Raw genomic sequence first — 22,091 nt, forward strand, 5'->3', positions numbered from 1 at the left:
GAGTTAATATTTCTCCAAGTTCTCCCGTTTAATAACCAAGTGCCACAGAACTTCCCATTATTACTGCTCAGATAAATACACACATGTACAGTAAGTAATACTGCGAAGGTTACACACACACAAACACAGTTTTTATGGCCCGGAGAGAAGCATTAGTATTGATGAAAGGATCTATTAGAAAAAGCAGTTGAATGTAGTCTGCCGTTATTTCCCCTGAGAAAGTCACTCTTTAGATGCATCAATAACTCCTCGCACTGCACACCAGTCCATTACAATTCCATTACATTCTCAAAATAACATAACTAAAATGTAAACACATCTTGTTAAGTATCCCCCCCCCCCCCCAGATAATCCTGCATGTGACAAATTAGATTTAGTGATTAGTAAGAAAGTTTCATTGCAAATGAAGTCAGAGAGAGAGAGAGCAAAGTTCAGAAACATTATTAGCTCCAACAGGACTTTGTGAGAATATGTGCGTGTACCTCAGACCATCTAAGGGGGTCCAGGGACATGGCCCCCCAGAAGTAAATGTATAAATTATCATATAATCGCAATGCACTAATCTGGTGCACTTTGAGAGAAAAATGAACTTTGTGGACAATTGTGTGCCCTTTTTTTTTTTTTTAGCAGTGGTGCAATGTTACTAAGTACATTTGATCAAGTGCACTCAAGTACAATTTTGAGGTAACTTTACTTACTTAAGTCGGAGTGCCGTGTGTTGACCTTGTCTGTCTTTCAGTTTCACTAACGATCTCTCTGAGCGTTAATGCAATGTGTCTGAAGGATTACCCTTGACGAACAGAAATCCCAAAAATGATGTTTCCAATATTTTGGATCAGACTGTGGTTTCATTCATATAATCCGTGACCAATTAGCTGATAACCGGTTTAGAGGAGACGAACAGAGCGGGGAGTGAAAGAGAGGCTGAGGGGGAAACAGAGAGACTCAGTACCGTGAAGGATATTGAAAGATACAACACAATGAGAGTGGCAACATTTGTAGAGAACAAATTCAGTTGTAGACTTATTAGTTGCCTGCAGGGATAGTGTATATCTTGTCCAGCAAATCAATAAGGCAAGGATCGAAACACACTTCTTTACAGATAATACATGGACATCAGAAAATACAATGGTTCTGAGGGCTAAAGTGACAAAATGGATAGTACAGTGAATCAAATAACAAAGTATTCCCTTTGCATCTAATAGGTTTTTTTTAGACCAAGAAAAGTCATGTTTTAGGTGTATGTAAAGACTGAACAGACTTGTAACAAAATCAACCATATGTCATACAAATTCTAAACAGGTCTTTAGTACAGTGTGCTCACACTGGAAACATGACAAAATGAAGTATACTTACACAAGACAGAGTTTGTACTAAATGCGGTCGACTTTTGAGTGTGCTTTCAATGGATACTTTTCTTCCACAATGCAATGCACAAAGAACACGGAGGAGCTGCTCACAGCCGGGAACACATTTAAATATATGGTGGATGGTTATGAAACGGCTCCAGAAAGATCTTGAAAAAGAACAGAAGTATTGTATCTGAAGACATTTTGCTTTCTGTTTGTGAAGTTTAACTGGAGTCTTCAACGCTCAACTCCGGAATACGTTTTCATGGATACCAGGGTAACCTGGGGGATCTTTGATTAGCATGTATCGGTAGGCTACTCGACATGGACAAGCCATAATAATGACAAAAAGCAAAACGCATTTTTGATATGTACGACCACTGACAGCCAACATGTCTTTGTGTAATCCTCTCCAGAGTCAGGCACGTCGATTAAATTCAAAATGAGACATCTTGACAGTCAATTAATACATGATGTGGGAAATTTAAAGCATCTTCATACGGTTTGAGTAGCCTTTCAATCATTATATTTCTGTGTTCATGTTGTTACCCATCTCCATTGTCATTGCCATACAGACCTAACAACAGTGTGGCTGCCATTTCTGGCTGTTATATTGATTTTATGACAGGGTCTATGCCATCCTTATTAGGGATTCCTTCTTGGGAAATCCTAAGGACGGTTCTGTATTAGCTAAAAACAGTTTGAAACATGTTTCTGTAATGCCAAAAATCCCAAATGTCATCCTAACTGTCATCCTAAACTGAGAGAAGACAGGATTTCAGACTCAAGAGGTTTCTGTAATCAGGCCCCTGCTGTCAAAAGCCCCATTTATTGTACAAGTGCAAAGTATTTCATCATACCATGTTTTTTGATATACACGAAAGGACCCCTGAACATTCTAACTCTTATACATTTGACTGACTTTCTATGGATGTTCAACAAATCATAGCAACTCTCCTGCGACTCAGTTTAGAGGAGAAAAACTTCTAAAGAGAAGCTTGGAGTGAAAGCTGGAGGCCCACATACAAAGAAACAGCAGTAAGTTCAGGCCACCAGAGGAAGTTTAAGGAAGCTTTATGTAACTGAACCCAACCTGACCCATAAGTGAGTGTAAACAGAGGCCATCAGAATAAGGAAATAAGTAGCGACGACTAATGTCTTTCAGTGGTTTTTCAGTTTCCGTTTTGTTTTTTTCTCAAGGAAATACATGCAAGTAATTGTTGCTCCACCATTCTGCCCTCAACACCTGCCATCTTCCATGACATAGTATGATTCACCATTAGCAACGAACAGGCAGTTATACTATGTCGTTTTCTTTTCACAGAAATCATTACGGGTACCCGCTAAGTAGTAATTAGTCTCAGTGCTGTTGGTGCCTGACAGAACAGAACACTTTCACTTAAGCATTTTGTGTGTATCGCCGCTTAGAAAGAAAAAGAAAATAGCACAGGGTTCAATGTTTGTTTTTACGTCATTTTGTCTTGAGTGCCCGATGGGTACTGCTCACGTGTAACTTTAAACAGAGATTAGAAGGAAGCAAGATGGCTGAAGATTCAAGTTAAATGTATTACTTTATTACAGAGAGAACAATTAAACACAATGAAAGTTGACCGAAGTGTTGTGCAGTCACATGTCTATGTACGGTATAAGAAGTGGACATAGTCACCACTGGTTTGTGGACAGCATTTTGGCTGTCGCCATTTTGGCTTTTTACAACCAGAAGTGACACGAGAGGGTTGAGCTGAGTACAACTGAAGGCCGAATAAGACATTTTATGCAACCAAATATGTACATTTAGTTTTCAGGAACTGGAAACACACCGTGAAAGGGTTAAAGTTGTAAGACAAAAAAAACACGGACAACAACTCCCAGACCGGACAACGCCGTTATAGTGATCTGACAATTACAAAATCGCTTTGTCATCTGTTTTACTCTAAGTTTGACCATAATTTACAAAATGAACATCATGCTGTATTGAGGAAGACTTACAACGAGCGATTTTGTGGTTAGTGATGCATTAAGTTGATTTTACTGAGTGATATCAGTTCAGATTTGAATTCCAGCCCAACACAGTTTATTTCACTTACAGCACAAGCACCTTCGACCTGAGAGCAGAGAACTAATTAGAACCATGATCTGCGGCTCATGTTGCAGGTTATGTTCTTGTAGGATGTGTAAAATGAGGGCCACCTTGCCTGGAATAAAGACAACCTCCGATAACAACATGCAAATGTATAAACAATTAGGACATATAAAACATTACATTTAAAAAAAACAAGAAAATCCACCACTAATTACATACATGGCACTTCACACGTCAAATGCTTTATGTAATTACTGGCGACTATTGTAAACTCAAGTATCTGAGCTTTATTTGACTGAGGGACGATATCTTTGTCTCGGACAAAATGTTTCAGGTTTCATTAACGTACGTTGCTTTTTCTTGCAAATTAGTGATGTTTTAAACACCAAGTTTATTTTACAGCCAACAGTCCAATAAACCAGAGTATATCATTCCAAGCTGTGGATCATTCGACTCCAAATGCTCAAAGAACTCCAACGAATTGTTTGGAGGACAGCATGAGCCCAGACTGGGAATCATCAAATAATAATATCTCCTCTGTTGGTCAGTAAATAGAGCCAGGAGCCTCTTATCCAACAGAAAGCACAGTACAGAGACACACGCATGCACACACATACACAGGTAGGTAGGCACATAGATAGCAACTACTTAATCACTGTTAATCACTACTACTCATAAAATATAAAAGTGTATCTTTGCCCTTTTTATGTACACATGAATAATGCGCTTCATCTATAATCCAAAGTGCTGCCCTGCTGACAAGAACAGACCTGCACATCAATGGGAACACACACACACACATTGTGTCTGGCACACACACCAGTTTAGACACACGGTCTGCGGTGTCCTATGATTATTACCATAATGGTTTCCTGTAAGAATGCTAAGCAACATGATGGCTAAGGGTCATTAGTGGCACAGGTGGGGATCATAAATCACATTTAACACAGTTGAACTTTTCATGAATGAAAATCGCACGCAAAAAAAATCAAATACCAGACTGCATGTGTCCACTTATGCAACATGGAAATCTACAAAATATAACAGCTGAAAATGAACAAAACAGCAGAGAACAGGTTTATTTATTGAGCTTTTTAATGGCAAAATGGTGTAATTAAATATTTTGGGACCTTCACTGAACCTGCACATGTATGATACAGATAATATCCAATGTTAAAAGAAGGGAAAACAATGGTTCTTCCAGCCAATAGATGCTCCAAAAACCAAAATGTGTTGCAGCTTATGTAACCTGCACTGTTTTAACTGCATCAGGTGTAAAAAGATGTCTTATACCCACATGGGGCACTTTAAAAGTCAACATGAGACAGCTGAATGATGAATCACACGAAAAATCAATACAAAACTGTCTCTACCTGCTGGAGGATTATAAAGCTGTTGTACATCTATCAGATGTCTCCACCACAGCATGCAGCATGAGAACAAGCACAGATGCTTTCAAGAGCCAATTTATTGATGTTTTTTTTTAAATTGCTGTGTAAATATTAATCTAAATTATTATTTTGACAATACAATATTAAGAAAAAATATATTAAAATATTATATTGCACACTCAGGCACTCAGACCACACAAACAATTTTGTAGCTGGATGTTTTGCTATTGACATGAAATTCATGTAAGTACATATTTAAAACGACCACATGTCTTTAGTTTGGGCGTGGTGACAGTGAAACCAGTATTTAGTCTGATGAGCGTGATTTCTGTAACTCTAACCCGTTATTTTTTCCAAAATGGGACAGTTTGAACCACAGAGGTCAGCTTTATGTCAGCCTAATCATTTCAAAATGTGAATAAAAACAGCATATGTTTTATCAGTGAATTATGAACCCTTCACCACAACTGGAAATTGCATTTTTGACAAAACTGTATGCATACGAATTCACTCCAACCCCAACGTATCTATATTCAATGGTATTCTGCTGGTGTATCTTTTAAACTATTCATTTTTGAATTATCATATTATGATTGAGCCAACCTCTCAAAATTCAAATGCTCTTTATTCATCGGATGTATTAGGGCAGTCAAAGTGGAGGCCACTTCCGATTTAATAACAGATGTGAAAGTGGAGATCCCCTGAGCGTCGCACTGAGGGCCTGGTTTGATTGGTCTTGTCGACTGGAAAATCATGAAGCACATTTACAGCCGGACCCCAGTGTTATTCGAGAGAAAATAATAGTCTTGTGTAAGTATTAGGAATTTCAGTTCTCCAATGTACTGTCTACATCAACACACTTATGTTAAAACTTGTGTGTCTGCTGTTGAATCAAAAACGTAGAAAGTAACAGTGACGTACTAAGAGACACTGATGCAGGCTGTGGTTGGGACCGACGCTGTTCTTACAATGACAGATGGAGAGAAAGAGAGTCCACTCATGATGTGAGCAGTCCTGATTAGAAAAGCAGCGTCGTGCCTGTGCATACTAACAACTGCCATGAACTCAAAGTCAAGTGGCCGCACCAAACAATGAAACTGGCAGCAAAATGCCTGCGAGTTTGTGTGTGTGAGGCTGATTCATAGAAACACATAAAATAAACAGAGTTTCACTGTGTGTGTGTGTGTGTGTGTGTGTGTTGCAGTGCTGTTGTGTGGATGTAAACGTGTTGTGTCTATGTAAGGTCGGGGAGGTGAGTGTGTTGGCGTCAACACGGCGCTTATGAACTTGCGTAGCAGATGATGCTTCGTCACACTGGGGGTAGGACACAGATTAAAATGAGTGCGTCTGTTTATTTAAATTACTTATGCGGCATTCTGGCTGTGTGAGACACTACACCACAAAGAATGGAATAGATGGGAGAAAACAAATAGTATATGTACAACTGTCATGTCCAAATACTGCAGGAGAAACTGTTATTCTCAATGGTTGGATATCATGTTGAAACACGCTCTCTATTGTTTTTATGATCTCTCTCAGAGAAAGTGACATTTTCTGTCAATGGGAGGCTTTGAATTGAAGGTGGGATATTGGCTTGACGTTACACGGGGGACATTTCTTATTGGAATGTCACTTCAGGTTAGTGTCGAGCATCCTGAACATGGTACCGGTAATCATGGTGCCAAAAGTCATCATGCAAATAGTCCAATATCGGCTCCAGCTCGCAACAATTACAATCACTGCATAAAGCCTTGGAGCTATTGTCTGAGACACACAAACACACACAAACACACGCCTTCAGACCAACATCTCAACCTTGTATCATAAAAGGAAGGATAGTACATCATTGTCTGGGTATATGAATGTTCGGATAAAAGGTGGATAGAATAAAAACAACAGTTCTCATGAAATAAAAACAGTTTTTCTTGTATTTTAAGCAAACAGCAGATCATGCATCAATTTCATGAGTCTGTGTTCTTACCTGTTTTGTTAGCTTAGGTTATTGAAGAGTATTATCACCTGAGCGTGTATTCTGTTCTGCGGAGCATTTTAACAACATTGTTTTGGTTGTAAAGCCTGCAGCTTTACTGTTTCATTGCTCTCGTAACATCGTTTCCAGACGCAGTAGACAGTTGTACTATGTGAAAAAAGCTCTAAAATAAAAAAAAACACTCAGACTACTCGCCCAGCCCCAAACATCAGGCAGTCAAAGTTAGTAACCTGAACATAGTGGAGCATCTAGCTGCTTAACCTCTATAGCAGGCAGCCATATCCCAAATAGAAGTTGGTGGAGAGACCAAAATAGAGCTAAAAAGAGAGTGGATTTAACTCAAAATTCATCTTGTGGTCACACGACTCCAATTGAATGCTGATGCAGCTCTTTGTCTACACAAAAACACGTGTTCAATGTAAATTATTGATGGTCTGGTTCCTCTCCACAAAAACATCATTTCCATACGATGTTTTTCTGAGGCTGAGGTTTGTTGGTAGAGCGGTTTCGGACATTGTTTCCCGCAGGTTGTGGCTTTCTGTAGGTTTCTGTTGACTCATCCTGCAGCCGGTGTAGACTTGTTGTCAGCAGTGGCCAATCAGAGCAAGATTCTCTGGTGACTGTACACACCAGTGTTTTCCAAACTTTTTTTCTGGGCACCCACCTTAAAAAAATGACAAACCATCACGACCCAATTCACAATAGGCCTTATCTTTAAACACACGAGAAGAGCAAATTTGTGCGTCAATGAACTTTCCTGACTATTTGTACCATCTCTGCATCGCCTTCTGTTATCTTTGGTAATCAAAGAGATATAGGTTTGATTAATCACAGCTTCATTCAATGCATGTGTTGTTGAAAACCCATTTAAATGTTTAAAATGTTATAAACAAAACCAAATAAATGCAATTTGGCGGAGTTCACTGTCATTTTCATTTTCCTCTCATCACTTAAACAATATATATTTAGGTGGATTCAACAGAATTCACGCCAGCACTTCATATTAGACACAATGTTATAAGTAGGCTGCACTTATCAGAACAATGCAAACACTCAGGCTCCCTCATGTAGATTAATGTGTACTGCAGATATAAAAGACAATGGAAGACATTGGGAAAATGTATTTGGTGACCCCATAAAATCTCCTGTGAGTCCCAACCCAGTCTTTGATAAAGACTGGTATAAGACGGGCGAACGCTGAAGTCTTAACCCCAAGAATGTTTTGTGTAGAAACTGTTAACACACATTGAGTCCTCTCTCCCGTCCGTCCTCTTTCCTTCCCTTCCCTCCGTTGGTGACCATTATATGCAGCCATAAACACATTAGGATATGACCACGGAACATAGGAGCCATAAAACACCACATACACAAAGCAAAATGTGACCCTAATGTGCATTGAGTACACAGATCGGCAGGATATCCAAATGGCCGGAGAGGAGGGCAGATAAGAAAGCCAACAAGCTTCTGTAATTACCAAATGAAGTGTAGATGGGAGACATGAAACCTGTGTATTGGTAGTTTCATATACAATAAAAATATCACATTATCATTATTAATCGGTCGAGTTGGGATTTATTGAATGTAATTCAGTTGCTACAAAAACATGCGCTTATTTACTCCCAACATGCAACATTATCATTAACAGTGGTTTGGTTGTATTGACTTATTAAACACGACAAAGATACATTTTAAAATTAATTTTCCATGTTTAATGGTGACAATAAAAAGAGTTGACACTGTAATAAATACAGTATGCAGATTCAATTGATTGTTTATAAACTCAGGAAATTAACAAATATGTTAGCAGACCTCATTTTATTTGAATGACAGAAATATGCTGTTGGCAGATTACCTTTAAAATAGAACCTTACTTCTTCCTCGTGTTACCATGATATTTGAGGAGTAAAGGCTAATTTGCAGTGACAATGGTAGTGGTTGGGATGATGTCGTCCCCCCCCCCCCCCCCCCTCCCTCCGGGTCTGTTGGGACGTCCTGATTGGTCAGTCAAGGTCGTCAAGGCTTTAAAAGCGGATCCATCGGCACTTTCACTCCCTTTTTCCAGCCGGCATCCACCACGCACATCTTTTCATTTTGCACCACCATGAATCCATGCAATGTTTTCATCCCTAGCATTTATACACCCTACTGTTTTTATTTTTTTGTTTAGCTTTAGATCAGATCATTTATATTTAGGTTTATTTCAAACACCAAGTCCACCGGTGACACAGTCGTGATGATGATAAACACAATATGAAGCTTTTGTGTTTTTTAACGTTTGCATCTGATTGTGTAAGTAGTCTCAGCAGCTAAATGGACGGTACAAATATACATTACTGTGAAACAATACCCACTGTGGGATAATCACAGCCTAGTTCTTTAAGTCGTGCATCATCTAACTCAATTATTCCACTCTGTAGCTGAGGAGAAAAGGAACAACGCAGCACCGATAGTGGGATTTTATGATGTTTTTAGGTGTAATGTAGTTATTTAGTGGTCTTGAAGCCCAGCAACTCTTGGCACTGGTCATTTAGAAGATGGAGGATTTGTCTGTTTCAGATGAAGACAAAGACCTTTAATGTCTTAAACTATATCTGCAGCAGCCCTGGGGGTTCATTTGGCAAGGTACCCATAACATCTTGGGATTAGATTTTATTACATCTCTCTCTCTCTCTCTCTCTCTAAATCCTGTAATCAGAACATAACTCTGTATACAATGTCTGACCAACATATTCCCCCTCAGACACACGCACAAATAAATATCAGCGTCATCTCCGTCTTCATGTCATGTCATCTTGTTCTACATCCTTCTGATGACGCAGGTGACCCAAAGTAAACTTTTTGATTTGAATCTAGCTTGCATCTCTGCTGCGCATCATCATCACCATTATCGTTATTAAGACCGAGTTTACCGATCACGCTGCAAATCGACGGTTATGTTCATTGATCGGTCACTATTAGGGATGCACAGATCAGACTTGTCCTTCCTGATACCGATACAAAATATCCAAGTCAGGCCAAAAGATCTTGAGTCAGGGAATTAGGCCTTGATGACATAAAACATGCAACATTGCTGGGGTTCAATAACCTGTCATGTAATGGCTTTTTTGGGATTTGAAATATAGGTCTGCGCTATGCAAACGTGCCATGTTAACACTGTAAAAACATGACAGGGCTGTGACAGACATGGTCTGGCAGCATAATGCCAGTGAACAAGTTTCTGTGATTTTATTATCTCAATGCAGCAGGGAGATGGCCTCTCTGTCTTTTTCACATTCAGGTCAATTAGCAAGAATCAAAAAAGTGTCTGGATATTATTCTAGTTCTTTAAGTCGTGCATCATCTAACTCAATTATTCCACTCTGTAGGTCATTCAGATTTTTTCACCCAAGCTGTCAGAAGGTGTCTCGAGGAAAACAAAATGGTTTTACCGTGAGAAGTCTGACAGCGTCTGATGTCAGCTAGTGCTCGTTTCCCCGGCAGACTGAGAGAAATGCAATTATACTTCATTTGACTTGATCCAATTTGCTCTCTGGCAAATTCTAATAACCTCATTTAAATGTTGTTGAAGTTAAAAATGTCACAACGGAACTGTAATGAGTGGAGCTCTTATTTTGTTGCTCCTTCAGGACCCTCTGCTAATCACATGAAGGATGTCGAAATAAAAAACGAACAAAAACAGGACGGCGGTTATCTTGTGCTCACGTTGTCTCGAACAATCACAATATTACAGTGATTGCATAAAACTGTGCGAAATGCTCTCTGAAGACGCGACGCTATTTTTGACAATGATTTATGTTTTGCAGTAAATGAAGAACTCCAGATATGAGTAAGCTCGTTTTTTGAGGTGATTAAATGCTCATTGATGCTGCACAGCAATCATTTTTAATCGAGCTGATGTTTCAATCTGTCAGTTCAGGGGTTTGCAGCACAGAAATAAACAAACACATCCACACAGGTGGCTGCTTAGTTTATGTGCACAATCAGTAGTGTGGTGAAAGAGCGGAAAGCAACGAAGGATATGACCGAATGCAGCTCTGTCATCTCGGCCTACTCTTGGTTAGCTTTCAACAACAATAAGTACAACTCCATCATATGATTAGATTACAATGAAACCTCTCAATAACCAATGTAAATCATGTATGTTCCATTTGTCCTTACTGTGTCGTATACTTATTTTAAAAACAATATTAGCAGTCCTTATGGTAATTATAGAACAGGAATCCAGATGACTGGCAGCAGCAGCAGCAGCAGCCATGTAGCAGCCTAGAAGTGTCAGGACAGCGACGAAGCAGCAAGAGACTCACTCAGCTGATGACTTGACAGGTGCCTGGAGGGCCGTCATCTTTCAAACAGGGTTTAGGCTATTTTAAAGTTGCTGGGAGGAACTTTAACTGAATGAAACCGTCTCAATTTAAATAGCGATGCCTCTATATGACCTACATGAGTAAACAAGACCACCAGAGAGAAGATTTTCTATTTCTGTATGGTCATTCTTAATGCTTGTCATCGGTGCCACCGGGTCGGATTCCGCGCAAAATCATGCAGGTTTCCAAGAAACTCCTCGTCACTGCAGGCCAAGGCCATGTTCCTGGTCTCGCAGGAGGGAAGGGAGGCACGGGAGATTCAGAACCAGGACTGACTGGAGCAGACTGTCAGAAACACTTCCGCTTTACTCCACAGAGACCGCCAAAATCAACACAATGTGAAAGTTCCTTGCAGTTGCAGCTTGTAGTTGAAAGGGATTGCAGTGAATGTATATTTTGGATACAAAAATACAGTTTTTGTGTGTAAATCTGTCGTGTAGCATTAGAGCTCTTTGAACACTTGCTTGTGAAAATATCGATTGATGGAGAGAGTAGATGAACAATATTTCAGCAATAAAGCGGCACTGTTAGCTTTGAGGCGATCACCAAGATTCTCTATTGGTCATTATTTGTCGGGGCGCCCTATGATACTTCATAATTATGTTTAAAGTTAAATGTTTCATGCACAAGAGTAAATATGCTTTTAAACTCCCACAATGCAACTGCACCCACCTTATTTTAATCTATGCAAACAATGTGTGTGTGTTTCCTCCAGGACCCCAAGAAGAGCTGTTCCGCCTGCTCGGACTCCTGCTTGCTTTTTCTGCTCTGGTGTTCAGTTCTTTTCTTTCAGTTGGTTGTTGTTAAGCAGCTACAGTTGATTGCTGGATAATCCATGGTCTTCTGTGTATTAAAGATGCATGATGTTGTTGTAAGCAACCTAAATAATTGGCAATGCACTGCAGGATATTCATGATACATGGCTGCCAAAGGACAAATCCAACTACTCATGAAAATTGGACTTTTTTTTTCAAGGTGGAAGAGTTCTGCAACAAACGTACAGAATGAGACACATCACAGGGTCAGATGCTGCATTTAGTGAGTCAGCCTGAAAGCACCCAAAGTCACTGATAAACATCTCGTCAGGCTGTGCAGAGATGAACATGTTTCTTTGCTTTTCTTTAGAAGTAGCAGTAGCACGGAGGGGCGAAACTCCTTGTCCTGGATGACATCATACTCAATTGTTTAATCGATTTTGACTGACATAGACCAAATCTGTACAAACTCTGAAAAAAGACACGGCGAGATAACAAGTGTGCAGTAAGAACGTGTGACCAAGGTTAATAAAAACCTAAATGTAAACTCTTAGAAAGAATAGAAATAAAACATTACACTGTCTTAATTAAACCGTAATATTTAATAACATAGTTACCTGTTTAACCATAAGTTAGCTCAGTGTTAAATAATATGAGTCATCATTTGATCATAGTTTATGATTTTATTTATACCTGCAAAAGCGCCTGACAAATTGACAATTATGGTAACATTTGACGTTATCTATTTTATTTCAGTTTTATTACTTCCGGTTGTCCGCAGAACATACGTTTCTTATGTTTGCACTGGACTAAAACAACCTCTAATGGCTGCACTTTAAACCCGACAGACCAGCTGTAGGAGGGAGTGTGTGGGTGTCTGAAAGTGTGGTGTGTGTGTTTGTGTGTTGGTCTCAAAGAGAAAGAGAGGATAAGCCAAAGAATCGATCAAGTGAATCTCCAAAAGGCAGAAGTTGCTTCACAACTCTGAACACCGTCAAAGGGAGAAGAAGAAGAAAACACACACACAATTCAGTGTGGAGTGAATTCTCCATGAATGTGTGAATTGGGCAAATTGAAAGCTTGTTCGGCGACTGCAGGCGTTTACATCAAGAATAAAATGATCCTAGTGCACACAGCTTAATTACATCTTCTGTTTAACATCAATGCTTCGTAAATAACAATGTTACAAGAGTGAAATGCTAATGTCAGTTTGCAAACAAGCTCACAGTGCAATGCCACCATGCTGGTATTTATTTTGTTCACCATCTGAGGTTAAATATTGGTGAGGCTGATGTGAATGTGATTGGTTTTTCAGCTATATGGACACAAACCAATGTATTAGATGAATTAGATTTCGACCAGATGACGACGCTACCTGGAAATCTAAGAAAATCACAATTTATCCTGAACATGAATGTCTGAACACAAATATCTTGGCAGCCCATCCACAGATGTCAAACCTTGTGGTTGCACAGTTAAGTAGTTGAAATGAGATATTTTACAGGACAAGTGTAAACTTTGACCTGTTGCTAGATAAAAAGCCGGGGATCATAAAAGTAACGTGTGCAGCCGTGGAGCCTTTGTATTCAGTGAGTTACTTCCTACAACATGGTTTCATAGCTCTTGTCGGATTTACTGTCTCCGGTATCTTCATTTGTGAGGAACAGAGGATCCTGAAAGACCAGTGTCTTTTCCACAGAAATAACCCATGATGAGCTAATTAATATCACAAAAGATAGGCTTTGTCAAAATAAATATTCAGCTTTCATAGTCAGCTACCAAATGCTGGCAGCATGTGGATCGACTGCACAAGCTGAAAAGCCCTCCTTGTTGGTCTCCTCGTGTGAAGGGGGTCTTTGCCGAAGGACGTTGGCTCTGCAGCCCAGCATGCCTCACCTCTTGAGGGCATGATCACACATCCTGTTGCTGAAGTGGCCCTTCTCTCGCGGCTGCTGTTAATTACTCCGTGCCTAAGAGTCTCTTGAGTAGTCTTAGGCTTTGAAGCACGAACAGCAGAGTAAAGTGCAAGAGCCCAGTGGAGAACCAGGCTTACGTTATCTGAGGACACGTCTGTACGAGGGAAAGGCTGCTTCTATGACTCACGTGTATGTTAAGGTACAGAGTTATTTTGTCTTACGGAAGAGTTGTTTTGTTTGTCTTTTTGACATTTTGCTGCAACAATGATCCGCACGGACCGAGCGCAGCGTTAATCTGATTGTCTGCTGCGTTCTTGTTGCTCCATCTGATCACCTTCCTCCACAGATGACGAGATGTAACGGACCGCCCAAATATTAATCTGCACAGACGCACAACTTCACTAGACAAGCTGACCGAGACATGCTAGGAAAATAAATGTTTCCTCTCCTCCATCATCTCATTCTTCCTGCTTGTCTTTACTTTTCTGTCCTGACTGACTGGACTCTGCAGAATGTTTTCATTTCCCCTGTGGGACCACACACACCTGCTAGTCCTCCACTAAGCATCAAAAACCATTCCGTAAGCATCCAGTGCTGCCTCCGTCCATCTGTCCCCTCTTCATTTTCCATCCCTCTATTCAGTAAGTGAGTGGACTGGCCGAGTGGCTCTCTGTCATCGCCGTCCCTCCGTTTTTACAATTTATGGTTCGGAATTAGTTGATCAAAGAAGAAGAAATAATAATCACTGTTTTTTTTAACACAGTTCAAATGTTCAGTCAGATTTTCTGCCTCAATCTGGTTCACCACATATAACATACACACAAATATATCAATAGCAACCTGCAAAACAATAACCCACTTCTGTAGCAACACCAACATCAGTTTGGAAGTGAAGAGAAAGAGAGGTGGTGCAGTTCACCCTGTCGGAAAGACGGGATGGAGGAGAAGCCTCAGAGAAAGACCTGCTGAGCTTCATTCTGAGACAAATGGGTTTGCTCGACCAACATTGGGCGCGCTCCTTAATCTTTCAGAGCTTCCTCGCTTTACTTTTCCTGCCTTAGAGTTGGCCGTGCTTTGTGTTTACACCAGCTGCCAGTGCTGCTCTCTGAGACACACTGCCTTCCTGTGGAATAAAGTGGGAACTGAAAGCACTGGAGTTGAAAGTGAAAGGGCTCCGTGGTGTAATCACTACCTGCACTGACCCAGTAGGTTATGATGGGTTCAGTCTAAATGCACACAGGTTTCTCAGCTTTTAATTATTGTTAATGTGTTTACGGGACCTTGGTGTTATTTGCAGACGAGTCTACGAAGCAGTGAGTGTCAGTGGACCAGTGTGCCTTTTAATCTGTGACGTTTTTCCCTCTTTGATAGGCGTTTCTGCTTATTTCTACCACACGGAGTACGAGTTGCAGAGGCAAAGGTGTGCAATGGACTGGTCATATCGAAGTGTAAGGTTTCGGCAATGGCTTTACTGCACTGCATATTTGAATGCGGCCTCTACCAGGGAGCCAGTGCTGTGAATGGAGAAGTAGAGAAGTCATATCTCTGGTTCTTGAACATCCCGTCAAAGTTGACATTTAATGACTACATTATTCCATGCCGAATGAGGCAAACAAGTCATTGTTAATGTATTCATATTTATTGACGGTGCGGTCTGTTCTGTAGAATAGAACACTTCAGTCCCTGAACAGAAAAGTTTTTCCCTCTTTACTGAAAACAAACAACTTAATCGTTACAGTTCATCTTTTAAAAAAAGGAAAAGGTTAGCATGACTATATGTGTTGCATACATTACAATGTAATAACAGTTCCCCCGCTGAGGTTAACACAAACTGAAAATAAATCAACATACTGTACACACGTGTATGGCCCTACAGCAGGATTACTGTTTGTAATAACTTACATTCAGATGATTCAGTTTGACAGAAAAGCAAGCACAAACAACTCCTTCTCATTTCAGTCTTAGCACTTGGTGTAATTGTTAAGCACTATAAATTGTTTCTTACCCCAAATGGGCAACCGTTATGGGCAGCATCGATGCACTGTTACAGTACATCTAACTGTACCCTTTGGAAATGTCTCCGTGTAGCTACTAGCGCCGGATGAATGTTTATCATTGAACCATAACATAAACTGTCCAATGAAATATGATTCAAAATGTCAGTGCGACTGTTAAACACATAAATACAATCTGCAAAGGTCCCTTCACTCAAACATCTACAATGGACATTCAGTTGTATGTGTGCTTCCAATAACCCAAATACTTAATAAATATATTTAATGATTATTAATCTCCCACTCAATATCATGGACTAGTTCCATCCCTTAATCATTAAGGACTTCAATAGATCACTGCCGGCATCCATTCATTCACGGTCAGTCGGACAAGCAGTCACCCAGTCCCAGTGTCCGACTTCAGACTCTAACGGACACCTACACGATCAGCATGAGGGTGCAAGGGATCGATCTTAACAGGGACGCTCTCTTTTCAAATGTAGCCTAGTAAGGTTTACATGAAGTGTGCTAGATGTCTGGGGTGTTCCCAAGGGTGGACGCTGGAACTGGGTCAGTGATCCCAAAAACCTTCCTTCAGCAACAAACTGTGATAAAAGCTCAGTCTCTCGCTCTTAAAACAAACATTTGGATATTTCAAGTTACTCCTTTTTACAGTTACATTCAGAAACATACACATTTTCATCATGATTAATATTGCTTCCCCCCCCCCCACCCACAAGCTTGTTTGATTTCGACAAAATAAATTGTATGCGGTCGGTATGTATGCGATGGATCCAGGTTTAAAAAGCGAATCTGTCAAAACAAGTTGAGTGTTTTGTGCCGGTCGGGCCTCCTGCTGTCTGTAGTGAGTGTTTTAACCGGTGTCTGTGTAGCTGGACCCGTTGAGCATCACCGTTCATATGCTACATGTCCCCGTGGATTTTAACTGAAGGGGACGCTTCACCCAAACTCCGTAGGAGACCAAAACAGACACAAATGAGAATGTGTGGGGACCCTCAGCAGGTTCAAAAGCAAATACATTAATCTGCACAGTTGTTCTCATGTACTCTCTCTACTGCATTAAAATGAATAACTAATCAAATAATACAAACCCATGCTCCAATGAGATACAGTATGTTGGCTGTTAATAGGCACATTGGAACAGTGAGTCACAGTGAGATCGCACATTAAAGTCCGAATCTGGACTCCAATACATATTACATGCAGAGAGGAAAAAGAAGAGTTGCTGGTGGAAAATAATCTCTAGGGCCAATGCTACTGTATGTGACGATTCCATTTAACTCCAGAGCAATTAAGGACGTAAACATACCACACTGGCCCGAATTTAAGGTGACAATATTTTGCACTTGGAAATTAAAAAGGTAGGAAAACGAACCATGTTTGAATGCTTGCCACATTTAAATAAAAATACAGTACAGTATGAAAAAAACAAATATAAGCCGACCCTTACATTTAGGCTCTGGTAATCGACTAGCAGCCCTCTTAACTATGACTGTATCTCTCTTTTGTCGTTAGCTTTGACATTAGTCTCTCCATCCTTAGTCTCAGCTCCAACACTGAGGTGACATGACGCATAAAACAGTCACTTTGTTCACTCTGACAAAGTTTTTAGAAGTGTCAAATATGTAAAGGGCTGTAGGATTTAGTGCCATCTAGTGGTGAGGTTGTAGACTGAAAATGATATTCCATTTCTGCCAATAGATTCAACTAAATCCTGCACTCTGGTCCTTAATTAAAAAGACCAAAATGAAAAAGACCCCTTTTTTCTGCCGTCAACCCGTTTTATAGATGTGTTGGTTATGATGGTCTGATGGGCTTTTTGTGTTGCAGCGCCACGGCAGAAACTTGCTATGAAGGCGACAAACAACCTTTGTCTGAAGCAATGAACTGTCACCTTATATCATTTGGGTCAGCACAGCACATTAAATGCATATATTGTTCTTGTTTTTTAAAGTGCATTATTCAGGTTGAGAAGGAAAATGAGACCGAAAAAAGTGTTGTGGGAAAGCTCTGCAGTACTTCCACCAGATTGGGCCTCTAATATTAAACGATGTATGACACAGTGTATTGCATATGCAACACACCATTACAATGGGCACAGAGGAAGGCAACATACTCCATCATCATTAGTTTGGTCTGACAGCATACGAGTATAAAACAGTGTAGTGGGACTGGACTGGTTAGGAGAGCGGACTTCGTTGAGTCTGTAGGTGGACTGCACTGCCGTTCATCACTCTAGCCGTTTGGTCTGTGGATAGCTGAAGGATGTCTATATAGTCATAAGGGTATTTGGTTTTGAAAAGTGTTATGTTTGCACATGTAATGCTGTATGTGTATGGTACTGTAAAACGTGAGTTGCAGTGTGTTGTAATATGAGCGAATACACTGGATATCTCCCGTTATGTCCCAGTTTCATCATTGCTGTGTCGGTCGTTGCTTGTTAAATGCCACAGTCCGTCGTTTGGCCGGGTGCGTCTCTGTTTTAACTCTGGTGTGACCGTCTTCAGTTCACATAGTGTCTGTGGTATGCATATGGCCAGTGTGTGATTTGATTGCACTTTGTCCATTTCCTGTGTGTGCACTGTGTGTTGGGTATGTGGGGTTTGCATCGTGTGCGGTATGACTATCTCTGTGCTGGGGGGGCCTCCCGGGTCTTTCATAGCCATACTGGCCCCGACCATGGCAGGATAGCTTCGATTCCTCCTGAGCCCTGCATTCAAACCTGGAAGCCCCCCACCCAGTGCACTGTTCCCCAGTCCGGAGGTGCCAAAGGGGGCCAAGAGAGTACTCCCAGATGAAACGGAACCGGCACGAGAGGGGAGGGTGCGGAAGCGTTTCAGTTTGTCCACAAGCCGCAGGTTCAGCTTCTCCGTTTGGCCGTCGTCATCCGTTTGCTCCCTCTCCGCCTCCCCGAGCACTTCCCTCAGAATAGTTCGAGCTGGCTTAGAGGCGAGGAAGGTGTCATAAAATGGCGGGTCATCAGTGGAAGGGCTGAACTGAAAAACTGGGCGGTTGGTGGTAGAAGACGCCGATTTGGAACGAGGGGAGTTCGGGGGGATGGAGGGCTGGAGGAGGAGGGTGTCTGGCCGTTTCACCAATCGCCTGTGTTCAGTCTCCTCCGGTACACCGACGCTCCGCTGCGCCTGCGCTCCTCCCACGGGTGTCGAAGCTCCGCTGGCATCCAACCCTCGGTCCCAGCTGAGAGGATCGTACACAGAGGCAGAAATCCCGTGCTCCAGCAGGAGGCGCACCAGGCCCAGGGAAGTGCTGGTGGTCTTGGTGGAGTCCCTGAGGTTGGTGGAGGACTCCGCCAGTGAGAGGGAGAGGCGGCGCGGGGTGCAGCAGGGGGTGTACGACGGTGTGGGCGGGGAAGAGAAGGGAACAGGAGAGCAGGTGGGGGTAGGGGTGCCGATGCAAGCGCTGCTCTGACAAGAGGCTAGAGCTGAGCTGGAGATGGAAGAGTGAGGGGAGGAGAAGCGGGATGAGAGAGAGGGAGGAAGTAGCGGAAAAACAGGCGGCATCGGGAGTGAATGGAGCAGGAGAAACAGAAATGAGTAGACATGAGTCATCAAGTCCTCGTACTTGGCTTTTAGTGACAATTAAGACCATTTATCAACACAACCTTGAACATAGCCATGAAGGAATCTCCTATTTGGGCCGTTTGTGCCTCATCCAGGTCTGCATAAAATCACTTAGTTATCATTTAAAGTGTAGTATTGCTTGTTGTAGATGCTGAATCCCTGACATTGGATTGCCAGGGGCCAGCTTTGAATTCAGACAGGGGTTACAATATCCACCCACGTACATCTTGTTCGGACCAGATTAAAGTCAGATCAGATGATTTTCACCATGTACAGCAAGAATGAGCATCCATGCTCACATCTTGACAGAGTTAGATTTGATCAGTGATTGGAGTCATAGCACTGTGTCAGAAGCTCGATTGTTAGGTCGGGACATGTTGAAAGTGATGCGACTATTTGGGGATTTGGGACAGATTGCTGATGTTATTCTGGTTTACACACACACACACACACACTCAAACAAACACACACACACACCCCCCCCCCCAGTGGATGCACTCAATGGGTCGGCTCTACTCCGGCCATGACAACCACATGATACAACTCCACTTCATCTTCCTCATCACATGACCTGCCAAGGCCAATCAGACAGCAGGGACACAGAGAGTATGAAGTCAGCCAGGTGCTCTGGCATCAAAGTAGCCCTGCCTCAAAATATATTGGAGGGGAACAAGAGGGGGATTTGCTCCTTGGCTGAGAAGCAGCTTGATTTACAGAACACAGTGGGGATCCGTTACGACAGTAAATCGTCATTCATTTTCAACGCAATATTGCAGACATTTGAAAGCTGAATACAGTACAACAGCAATACAAAAGTACTCTGGTATTGAAGATGTTTACCTTGGGGACACAGAGGTCAGCTGGTCAGAAGGGTGGAGAATCCTGCAGGTGGTGAAGGTGTATGTGGAGCTGGTGTTGGACATACTCTTGCCTGGGAAATGAACTAAAGGAGAGGAGAGAGGAGGAGAACAGAACAGATGCGAAGGCTGTTAGTGCTGAGACAAGAGGTACCAAGCAACGCTGCTAAAACACTGTACACAAAGCAGAGACGGAAATAGACCAGAATTACAGTATGAGCCCCAAGCTAAAGCACCAGCAGACATTAGCGCCCTAATATCTGAGACAGTGACTTGACGATGGGCTGTGCGCTGTGGGCACCCAGAGGGAGGCATTTTAACATTTGTTATGATATTCTGTTGCTCACAATGACTGCTGTAGCCATCCTGTTCATGCAAGCAGGAATTTCATACTAATTACCTTGAATTTGCAAACTCCAACTGCGGAAGCTTTAACTTTGTTTTCATGAAATAAGAGCATCACTACTTGCTCAAGGCAAAAAGTGCACATTTCTATTGTCTAAGCAACTGGCATGACTTCCTCCCATCTATTTACTCAGTTTGTATTGTACTGAGTAAATAGATGGAGGATGATTAATAAGCAACATACTGAAGAAATACAGACGCAGTAAAAATAAAAAGCCCACCAGTTAGATAGAACAGCAAGGCAGTGAAGCTGAAGGTTACTGTCAGTACTATTCTTTTTTAAATACCCGACACAATTTAGCTATGGCCTCTTTATTTTCTTCACCAAATATTGTGTGTAAGATAAGGTCAGCCCTATAAGGGGTCTTTAATTATAAAGACCCCTTATAGGGCTGACTGTATTGTATGTTCAGGTGAGCACAATGTGTGATCAGGTAATGATGATTTTAGAAGGTTTAGACTGCTGCCAGTACAGCTCAGGGTAGAATATGCCTCAATACTTGTGTTCATAGATAACAATGATACTTTCTCAGCATCGCTCACTGTGCGTTCATGTTATGTGCCTCGAGTAAATAATATTGCTAGAAACACTGGTGTCATGTTGTGGAACAGCCTTGTGTTACACATACAGCTGCTAAAACCGAATCGGGCCTCTAGATGACAATGTCAGTGACATTTTTACTTCAGCCATCAAATTGTCCTTGTATTTTCTATTTCATGATTTTTATCAATTCATTTGATATGTCCTGTGTTTTATCTCTCAACAGCTTGGGACCATGTAGGGAATGAGTGTTTTTGTTTTTTTAAATGTCTGCAATCCATAAATAAATCATATGCTGTGTAGACGAAGGTGACCGTACAAGTCAAGTCCAATATTAACCAGCTGTGGGCGTCATGTGTTCATGTGACTCGGACAGCTGCACTAATAACACCTGATACACACGTACGTGCCCACATTCTGGACCCAAGCCATGATATTTCTGTGTGCCTGCGTTTGTGTGGTAAACTGGTGCTAGAAGAAGTGAATTACTATGCATGTAATATTTTCTCAATCAAATTTGAATAAATTACACCAAAACATGAAAAACTTGTGTACCGCAAGGTTACGATTGCAGGAGACTGAGATTATTATTTAGAATCTTAAAGCACACCATGAAGTCGTAGACGTTTTGAAGAGGAAAGCTAAGGTGGAAGACTGTAAAATAAGTGTGATTGGTTGAAATAAAGCAAAGTGTGGCAGCGAAAGGAGGCGTGAACTGAGAAGGAAGACTATGAAGATGTAAGCTGAAGTAAATGAATGAACAAAAAAAAAACAACCATGTACTCTGTTTTGATGGGGTTCGATGGCTGCACACACACGGGCTGCCGGTGGGAAGGTGGATGTG

General features: G+C 41.4%; 1 protein-coding gene across 2 annotated transcripts in view; it reads right to left on the reverse strand.

Moving 5' to 3' along the window:
* Window positions 1–17,236: 17,236 nt before the first annotated feature.
* Window positions 17,237–22,091, reverse strand: part of trak1a (trafficking protein, kinesin binding 1a) — a 29,973-nt gene continuing 25,118 nt past the window's right edge. For both annotated transcript variants that reach the window (XM_079274957.1, XM_079274956.1), the window contains exons 15-16: window positions 20,285–20,387; window positions 17,237–19,310 (exon numbers count right to left, since the gene is read on the reverse strand). In XM_079274957.1, the coding sequence (XP_079131083.1) occupies window positions 18,263–19,310; window positions 20,285–20,387 (1,151 nt within the window). In that variant the 3' untranslated portion in view covers window positions 17,237–18,262. The remainder of the gene's footprint in view (window positions 19,311–20,284; window positions 20,388–22,091) is intronic.

This window comes from Melanostigma gelatinosum (genome assembly GCF_949748355.1).
Source record: "Melanostigma gelatinosum genome assembly, chromosome: 9".
Lineage (NCBI taxonomy): Eukaryota > Metazoa > Chordata > Actinopteri > Perciformes > Zoarcidae > Melanostigma > Melanostigma gelatinosum.